The following is a 10,637-nucleotide window of genomic DNA, read 5'->3' on the forward strand; positions in this document are numbered from 1 at the left end:
TGTGGTTCCTTCCCTTGCTTTGTCTATGATTTGTGTGAAAGTCTATCTCAGACAACAGATGTCTTCTCTTTTGTATTCTGTGGTGTTTATCTGAAACAGCTGTTCTCAGAATGTGATCAAAGAAACCCTGGGGGGCCCTAATACCTTTTCAGGGGTCCTCAAGCTTCTTCCTTTTCCAACAACACTACGGATCGATTTTCTTTATATGCGTAAAACAAAATATACACAGCAACAGGCTCAACACAAAAGGCAACGTGAAAATTGAGCTGTTTTCTATTAAGCCAGACATTAAAGAGAATTGCAAAATTCTAACGTGACACTGCCTCACTCCATATGTTTGGGATTGTTATTGTTTATGAAAATATGTTATTTATATTAACATACAATGGATTTATTGTTATTTTAACATAAATTAATCAACATTAAAATGAATTAATATGTATAGGCTTTAAAATAATTATTGACTTTACTTTTAATACAGTAAAAATAACAGCTTTTTGAGGTCCTGTGGTGTATAGGCAGGATTCTAAGATGACCCCAAGATACCTGTTCCCTGGTGTATACATCTTATAAAATCTTCCTGAGTAAAGGAAAAACTTCGATCAGGTCACTAATCTGTTGATTTGGGGTTAATAAAAACTTATAGTACCTGGTGGGCCTGACCTAATCAGGTGGCTCTTAAAATGAGCTGCGTCTTTCCTAAAGTCAGAGGGATTTAAATTGTGAGGGAGAACATGGCAAGGAACTGAGAGTGGCCTCTGGTTGTTGCCAGCAGTTACCAATAAAGACGGACAAGAAAACGGGGACTCCGGTCATACTTCCACAGGAAATAAATTCTGCCAACACTCAGCTTTTAAGTGGGTTTTTCCCTAATTGGGCCTCCGGATAAGGACACACCTGGCCTGCCTTGACTTTAGGCTTGTGAGACTCCAAGCAGAGGACCTAGCTTAAACATGCCTAACACCTGACCTACAGACATTACGAGAGAATAAATCTGTGTTATTTTATGCCCCTGAGCTTGGTAGTAATGAGTTACATAGAAATTGAAAATTAATAGAGGTCTTTGATAATTGTTAAGAATATAAAGTTCCTGAGATGGAAAATCTTAGGAACTTCTGCTATGAAGAAGCTGGGATACGTTTTAAGTAGAGTGATTTTTTTAATGAAATCGCTGAAGGGGATCCCTCGACTTGCATCCTCTGGAGTAAGTTCCAAATTTCACAAGTAAACCAAAGAGAATAGAAGTGTTGCGGGGGTGGGCGGTGGGGAGTGAGAGGAGCGATCGATTGCTACAATTTTAACACCACCATAATTTGAACACAACATTAAGTACTGCAATATCTAATATCAATCTTAGTAAAAAGAGTGAAAAATCCTTGATAAGCTGTTAGTGAAAAGAAATCTCAGAGCTTGAAAATATCAATATAAAAAATATTTTAGGGAAAAGAAAACAGAAATGTTTTGGTTTGGTCTCAAAAGTGACTCTAAGCCCCGTGTCAACTTCCCTGCCGCATTAACCACATGAACAGCAGAACGCACACCCCCACCACAGGTTTACTCTCCTTCTCCACTAAAAGGCACAGGGCCGATTCCAAGTTTGAGTAAGGAAACTCAGGATGAGCACGAAGCCTTCGATCTTCATGCGAATCAAGGACAATTTCAGAGACGTCAGAAAGACAAGTGAGAGAAGTCATGTAAAAGGGACTCCCCCTGGCCACGCTGGGACAATGTAAACTACAAACATTAATAAAACCACCAAAAAAGAAAAACAAACAAACAATGATTTCGACTGGAACCGACTGAGTAGGGAAAAGGGCGCGAGTTCACAGTGATATCTAAAAGAGACAAATAAAATGTGATAGAAGAACGCAGGGCTAGCAACCTGAGTCCATGAACTGTTTAAAATTGACAAAATAAATGTATAGCCCAAGTGTTCGATATATGCACATCAGTGAATTTGTAATTGTTGTCTCTGGACCAAATTCAGTATAAGAGACATCAGCTTAAAGTATATTAAGGGTGAATCAGGAAAACAGACACTATAGAATTTCAGAGATGGAGGCAGAAATGTTATTTAAGGACAGCAGAGTCCTGATTTGCTTCTTCCCCCCCGATGAAGGTCGGTCCTGGTTTTCACAAAAATTCTCTTAAATAGAAGACTGTCCATTTTAAGTGTAAACTCTCCCTGAGTAGTGTTTTCAGCCCTTGGTGTAAGAGGCTGGCGGCACCACAAATACACAGCCCGCGGGATCCCCCACTGGGGAGCAGGATGACTGTAGCCGAGTGTACCTGGGACCTTAGAGAGCTAAGGACAGCTGTGTGAGCCTTTCCGCATCTTCACAAGCCCTACGCGAAGGCCCCATCCTCAGGAAGTAAATATGTTTCTGTTTGAAACTGACAAAGGGAATGTTGGCTGGAAGACCTGGAGTCAGAAATAAGCAAGAGCTCAGCTACTAACCAAAAGGTCAGTTGGTCAAATCCACCAGCCACTCCTTGGAAACCCTATGGGGGCAGTTCTACTCTATCCTATAAGGTCTCTATGAGTTGGAATCAACTTGATGGCAATGGGTTAAATGCTTATAATTCCTTCTCAACTCTCTATGCTGGCTTGCAGTCTCCAAATCACAAAGCCGACTTCATGTGTGCGTGTGAGCATGATTGTGTTTGTGGATGGAGAAGGAGAACATTTACTAAGTGGCAGAAATATAACGGGAAATTCACTTCAAATGCAGTGACCATATAAGTAATCATTCAAACCAGGACACTTTTTAGAGTAACAAGGGAGCCATTAATAATTCCCCTGGAAAACAAGCTTCAGTCAGGACTGTCCTGGGGAGACAGGGATGCGTGTCACCAAGACTGTGATGAACATGAGATCCTTGAGGTCACTGGTCCTTCCTAATTTCTCTCTGTGTTCCTGGTGAATAGCCTGTAGTATGTGTTTAATTAACATTTGTTCTATTAAGAGCTGAATTAAAATGATTATCAAAGACAGCTAAGCATTAATTCGTTTTGTCTTTTTTTTTTTTCCTGGTTTATTCTTCCTAAGTTGTGTATTCTATAAATTGTACACTGGTCTACTACTTGTTTCTATGCATGATAATTTACTGTGAACACTCAACTAAGATTGCATATTAAATATGTTTGAATTAAACAGTGCTCTGAATACTGTTACTGTTTTATTTTTCTATTTATTCATATTTAGCATGAAGCTCACTAAAAGACTTACCTGCTTATCTTGTACCTGAGAGAATAATAATCTCCCTTTTCAAGACAGTCATTGGAGAACACAATTATCTTCAGTATAAATACCATTTCCCAAGGTCCTAACTAGAACTTTTCAGTATCAGTATGTGGAATAAGAGTCATGTTTTTAAACACAGGCCTGTATATTTTTCTTAAGCTGATTTGATATTTGAGTATTCTCATATTTGAAATTTTACAAAATGTGATCATTAATGAGAAAAAGCAACATTTACCTTTGAATCCATCCTGCAGTCATATGTTTAAATATGTCACATAAAAATGCATATCCATTATTATTCTTAAAAGAAATGCCTTTTGCTTATATTTTTAATCTACAAGACTATGATCGATTATAGCACTTTAAAGGGAGATGTAATTGATGTCAGTGATTAAAACGCCTACTTAATCTGAAAACACATGTGTTACTTACCCCTACAACTCGGCCTCTCTTCCGCTATGCTCCATGTTCCATTAGCTTGGCACTGGACGAGCCTTCTCCCCTCTAAATAATAACCAGGACTGCAGCTCAGCACGACTTGGGCTCCATACTCATTCAGTGATCCGGAAACCAGTCTCCAGATGACGTGTTCTGAGAGCTGAGCTTCAAGACTAGGGCAAGTTACCGCTAGAGAAGAAACATACTCAACATCATTATTTTTTCTCAAGGGATCAAATCATGCTTGGTGTTAATGGTAAGTGCCTGCTATATGAAACTGATCTTGTTGTGCGTATTACATCAGGTTTTCCTCTCCTGTCCAAGCAGTCACGTATTATATCTCACATCTTATACCAAATAGTGACAAAGGAATGATCAGGTATGTCAAAATGCATTCAATAGTCTCATTACAGGTGCATTAGAAATCTTGTAGTTAGACTGAGGTTTAAAAAGATAAAAACCTTACACTAAGTTATATAGTTCTTTTGGGATCTATGAAACCCTTCATCAGATAAATGAGCTTATGCATACAAAGATCTTACAAATAATTTGTCTCAATATCCTCTGAGAAACTTGGAATACTAATTGTGCAACTGAAATCCAGTTTCTATACGAATTTTCAGAAAATCAGATACTTACCTTCATTCCTTTCACTATAAAACATCCATACATAATATACTTCGCATATTACTGGATTTATAAACACACAATAATATATATGTATGCCGGATTAATACTTTTCATAAAAATATTTAACAATTCTTAAATGAGATAACGTAGTCATGCCCTTAGGGAAAGACCTAGAATACTGTTGTGTGCCGCAGAGTTGATTCTGACTTCCAGCGACCCTATAGGACAGAGTAGAACTGCCCCATAGGATTTCCTAGGTTGTAATCTTTGCTGGAGCAGATCACCAGGTCTTTTCTCTGGCAGAGCTGCTGGTGGGATCGAATCACCTCTCGGTTAGTAGCCAAGCGTTTAACCATTGCACCACCAGGGCTCCTTTTAGGATATAATAGCTACCTTCTCAACAACAACAAAAACAAAATCAATTATAAAAATAAAAGAATATGGTAGTTACCTAATCAATAGCAGTTGTAACAACTGAATAGCAGTAGCTGTAAGTGTGGCAATGGTTGTTACAGGAGTAATAGTAATAGTCAATGGTTACTAGGTGGACTTCGAGGGATTTATAAATATGCTGAAATTATATACAGAGCTTGGGGGTGTGCTTGAGTATATATTTTTCTCAAAAGTACAATAAGATTTGAAGTAAAATGCATGTTACAAAGTTAGGAGCCACCTGTCTAAAGAAATAAGAAGTTTCATTATCTAACATCCATCACAATCAGCTACCCCAAAAATTGACCAGAGTGATTAATCTATGGAGCCTAGAAGACTTACATAGTTTATATTTAAATTCTATCCAAGTTCATTGTCATTACTTCAGATGTATCCAGAATGTTACAAATATTTCATTTAGTCTTCTCTCAATAATTTACCAGTATAACATGTGAATAAAATGACAAAATAGGAGTTTTTGGTATTATATCAATAATAATATCGACAAATTTTAAAATGTAGAAGAAATTTTCTAATTTAAAAGTAATATTTAGATCTATTTTTCTTAGCTTTTTTTTTTTAGATAGAGACCCGGTGGTGCAGTGGTAAAGAGCTCCCTGCTAATCAAAAAGGTCGGCAGTTTGAACCCACCAGCCACTCCCTGGAAACCCTCGGGGGCGGTTCTACTCTATCCTCTAAGGTCGCTGAGTTGGAATCAACTCAGCGGCAGTGGGCTTGGTTTTTTGGTTTGGTTATTTTTTTAAATAAAACAATTATTCTAATTTCATATGGATAACAAAGTGTTTTATTTATTGATATAAATGAAATTCTTCCCAAAGCAGAAGTGCCTTTAGAATGTCAGGCAAGATTTCAATTTCTGAAAACAGTATATAAAGCCTTTCAACTTGCAGACCCACAACTCAATTTAATACACGATGCATATTTCAAATAAAATACATTTTACTTCATGCACATAGATGAGCTTTTAGAATTAAACTTGATTTTTAAAATCATCTGTGCTATCTTTTACAAACTCTGCCAAGGATTTATCATTGGCTTACGTGATGGCATCAGACATTTTCTTTGAGCTAATATCATCTACAGCAGTGATTTCCAAAGTATCCATGATTATTTCTTTCTTCATGAAAAGGTCATTTGGTTTGCTTTGTAACTATTTTATTCTAGTTTAATTGTCTGTTTGCACCTGTTTCTCCCTGCTAGGCTGTAAGTTCTCTTATTATAAACACTGTACCTTTTCAGAATTTTCATTGACTACAGTGTTTGACTTAAAGTAGGGGCTAATCATCTATATTTCTAATTATTTGTGTGTGTGTGTGAACGGATATATATACTAGCTAACAATATGTTATGACAGTGAAAAAGGAAAAAAGAAACCGAGGAAAGAAAAGCCTATGTGGAAACTGACAATAGAAACGAGAAGTGAAACATTTTAAAGTCTATCTTGTCCTTTTTTATTGTTTCCTGAAGCTAGTTGTGGTTCCCAGAAATTGTGCAGATGTTTACTTTATTTAGCATTTTGAAAGATGATCTGAGGGAGAGGGCGTACAAAAACATCTGAGTTTGTATATTCTGTGATATTATTTGGATGGTAAAATCCTGAGTAATATAAACCAAGAATATGTGAGAAGACTATTTCCAAGCAGTCTTGGACAAGAGCTAGTGTTTATAAGTTTTATCTGAGTGCATGCATGCATTTATATAAAAACAATGCATACAGTCCCCATAAAATAATTGGCTCTGATTTGCTGCTGCCACTAAAGTTGTCTGAAGACAAAGAATGCCCCTTATTATTTCAGCCCCAAAGAATAATGTAGCTAAAATCCTGTAACAAAACTGTGAGCCTGGTGGGAGAAAACTGAAATTGAATAGAAATGGAACATTTTGCAATTCCTGAAATCCTTTCCCTTAACTGCCTGTTTTTTTGTTTGTTTTTTTAAGCTGTACCTAGCAATTCAATCAGGAATCTGGAAAACGTGTCTTCTTGCACGCACCATCACACCTTCACGTAACTCATGACTCAAACCTGCTCATTTTCTCCCTGTCTCTTCATTTTCTCTTCTATCCATCCTAATTGCTATTGCCTTTCTCCATCATCAATACAAACTCTTAATTTTGGTGAAAAACTCTGCTTGCACACCTTTGAAAGAATTTTTAAAGAAATATTTATCTCCTTGCGCTCCTTTATTATAAATCTAAAACTTTTCCTCTTTAGTTTCAATCTTTGAAAATATGTAATTTACAAATGTATATATAGTTATATAATTGTATATCTATAAAAAGATAAACTGACTTGTATATAAACCTGACTTCTAACACTAGATTAGTATTACCTGCTCTTGAACTTTATGTAAATGAAACCATACCATATGTACTCCTTTATTTCTGGCTTCAGTATTACGCCTATGAAATCAATCCATGCCGAGGATGTAGCTATAGTGTGCATTTTTCTCTGGATACATATTCATTGTATAAACAATCTACGTCTCCATTCTTTGTGGATGGACATTTGGGTCGTCCCCTCTTCTGGCTTTTACAAATGGTTCCGCTATGAATGTATCTCTTGAAGAACTGATACATGCGTATCTGTGGGTATACTTCCAGAAGTAGGATTCCGGGCTCATAGGGTATTTTTAAGCTTAATTTGTCGTTGTTAGTCACCATTAAGTCAGCTCCAACTCATGGCGACCCCACGCACAACACAGTAAAACACTGTCCGGTCCTGTGCCATCTTCACGATCATTGCCATGCGCAAGTCCACTGTTGTAGTCACTGTGCATTCTGAGTGCCTTCCAAATCAGGTAACTCATCTTTCAGCACTCAGTCAATGTTCTATTGTGATCCATAACGTTTTCATAGGTGAATATTTGGAAACAGATTGTCAGACCTTTTCTCCTAGTTTATCTGAGTCTGGAAGCTCCACTGAAACCTGTCCACCATGGGTGACCCTGCTGGTATTTGAACTACTGATGGCATAGCGTCCAGACTCATAGCAACATGCAAGCCACCACAGTACAACAAACTGACAGACAGGTGATATTCAGCTTTAGTAAATACCGCCAAATATCTGTCCTAAGCGATCGTGTCGACTTAACCTCTCACCTGCAATGTGTAAGAGTTCTACTTGTTCAATATTCTTGCCAACACTTGGCATCTTCTGCCTTTGTCATTTTATAAACTCTGGTGGGCGTGGAGTGGTATCTCACTGTGGCTTTCATTTCTATCTCCTCTATGTTTAACGGAGTTGAGCTTCTTTTTAGGTGTTTATAGGCCACGTAGCTCTTCTCTTTTGTGAGGTGCTTGTTCAAATCTTTGTCTATTTATCTAATACACTGCTCACATTTTTTCTTACTGGAATTCTTTAAATAATCTTTATTTGATGCATAGCATTCAAATATCTTCACTCTTTCTGGGTTTACCTTTGTCAGGATTTAAACATGTGTTTTGTGGAGCCAAAAGCCAAAAAACAAACCCGTTGCCTTCGAGTCAATTCCAACTCATAGCGACCCTATAGGAGAGTAGAACTGCCCCATAGGGTTTCCAAGGAGCAACTGGTGGACTCGAACTGCTGACCTTTTTGGTTAGCAGCCGTAGCTCTTAACCACTATGCCACCAGGGTTTTCCTTCTGAGGAACAGAAATACTGAAATTTAATGTTATCGAATATATCAAGTTTTTCTGTGTTATTGGGCTTTTTTATGATTGTAAAATCTTTACCTAGCCCAAGACCATGCAGATATTCTCTTGTGTATTTTTCTAGAAGCTTAAAGCTTTACTTGTGTGTTTATGTCTAATCATCTTGCAAATGATTTTTGTATACCCTGTGATGTTGGCATCAAGATTTACTTTTATCATAGGGATAAACCATTTATTAAAAGGACCAGCCTTTACCTCACTGTGCTGAAATGCTACCTTGGTCAAAAAAAAAAAAAATGAGGTGACTCTTTTCCTGTATTCTCTGTCCCGTGCCGTTGGTCTGTCTTTCCTTGGACCAATACGACCCTGTTTTAATTCCGCTATGTCTCCCTGATGAGTCTCGCTATTAGATGTTGGAGAGAAATGCACAATACATGAGGAAGGCCTCCCTTTTATAAAGTTAGGATGAGCAAAAAGAGAAATATTCTGCTCTAGATAACCTGCTGGGGCAGATCAATTTAGGGAAAGGAAAATATGGACGTTTAGGATTGGGAAATGGATTTTCGTAAAACTCTCTTTGCTCACAGACATTTTGGAAATAATTTGTATACTCAGGGCTATGTCACTTGGGTTCAGGTCTTTGCAAAGAAAGGCTCCTCCTGATCCAGCCTCTCTCACATGCTAAGACACACCTATTACAACTCAACTCTCCTCCATAAATGTTTGCCACTTACCACACTCAGGAGTGCCTGAGTGATGCAAACAGTTATTCGAAAAGTTCAGGATTTGATTCTACACAGAGATGCCTCAGAAGAAAGGCCTGGCAATCACAGCCATTGAAAAGCCTGTAGAACAGATTTCCACTCTGAAACACATGGTATCCCCACGGGTTGGAATCCACGTGATGGCAGTTGGTTCTTAGCGATACTAAAATCCGCTTCCCTGCTTTGGCCTATGCTGCTCCCTTTGCTTGGAATACCGTTCCTTTCCCCATCCTGATGTATGCTGACTTTTAAGACATATAGCAAACATTTCTTGATTGGTTTAAGGAGAACCACAAAAATCTTCAGAGTTAAAAGCTTTGTTTGAAAGAACACTTTGGGGGAAAAGTCCTCTCTAGATACACAGTTTATACTGTGTATGGATACGAATATAATAAAGCACTATGCATATAGCGTGACAGTGTGGAAAGAGTCAGGATTCTCTGGACTATGGGCTTGTAACCGTAAGAAAATAAGTCGGAATGCATATAAGAAGGGTCGATGTGGTTGTCTCTAGCAGGTGACATTGCAGGTGACTTTTTTCTCCTTTTTTACTCTTTTATGTAGTATCTAGATTTTCTGCACATGAATGATGCACAGAGAAAAACAAAGTAATCAAAGGGATTTAGGAGTATTGACAGCAACAAGCATATTTTTCAATTTGGCTGGGAAAAAGTGAAAGTTGAAAAAAGGGAAAGCTAGAAGGATTTTTTTAAAAAAATTTTGATGAGAAATACTTGAAACAGGTAAACTTAGGGCCAATAAAAGAATCTTTTGCCCTGTGGTACATACATCTATGTGTGTGTGTGCACTAGTTATTATATAAATAAAACACATATAATTATAAAAGTCTACATATATTAATGCATAATAGGCTAATGTCATTATTTAGGGAAACTAGACAGCTTGTGTTTTATCCTTAACTTTTTAATTCTTCCCACCATGTCAGCAGTAGAGGAATAAAATAAAAGAGTCTAAAAATAAAGGGTACACGTGGAATACAAATAAATCCCATGTTAAAGGAACAGCAATAAAATAAAACATCCAGAGTTGAGTATTGTATTCTATATGAACATTTTCATTTCATGGCATTAGACACAACTGATCAATGGAATGAAGTAATACTGAGGAGTATGCAGGATGGCAGAATACATGAAGACAGGAACTAGAGCAAAAATACGAGTAGAACATTGTGGAAGAAAGAAGGCAAGAGGGAGCTAAGGGCACGGGGAGAAAGAGAAGTAGGACCTTGGAAACAATGTTTGCTGGTTCACATTTTTCCTAGGGCTGGCCCTGCCATTCAGAATCCAGTGGATAAACGTATGCATCTCCCCCAAGACTTTACCAAGTGGAATTACAGTCAGAAGGCTACAGAAGGCAACCTCACTGCCACTATACCGACTCTTCATTCTTACTGACGGAAGTATCTGAGACTAGAACTCATCTGGGCTTTTTCCGTGTACATGCCAGCATTCCTCA

General features: G+C 37.7%; 1 protein-coding gene across 1 annotated transcript in view; it reads right to left on the bottom strand.

Annotated features, from left to right (window-relative positions):
* The window catches only part of LOC101344436 (CUB and sushi domain-containing protein 1-like), a 1,691,327-nt gene that overhangs the window by 97,218 nt on the left and 1,583,472 nt on the right, over window positions 1–10,637 (bottom strand). Inside the window, exon 44 of the mRNA XM_023743077.1 lies at window positions 3,677–3,871. Coding sequence (XP_023598845.1) covers window positions 3,677–3,871 — 195 coding nt within the window. The remainder of the gene's footprint in view (window positions 1–3,676; window positions 3,872–10,637) is intronic.

The sequence above is a fragment of the Trichechus manatus genome, unplaced genomic scaffold (assembly GCF_000243295.1).
Source record: "Trichechus manatus latirostris isolate Lorelei unplaced genomic scaffold, TriManLat1.0 scaffold00234, whole genome shotgun sequence".
Taxonomy (NCBI): Eukaryota; Metazoa; Chordata; class Mammalia; order Sirenia; family Trichechidae; genus Trichechus; species Trichechus manatus.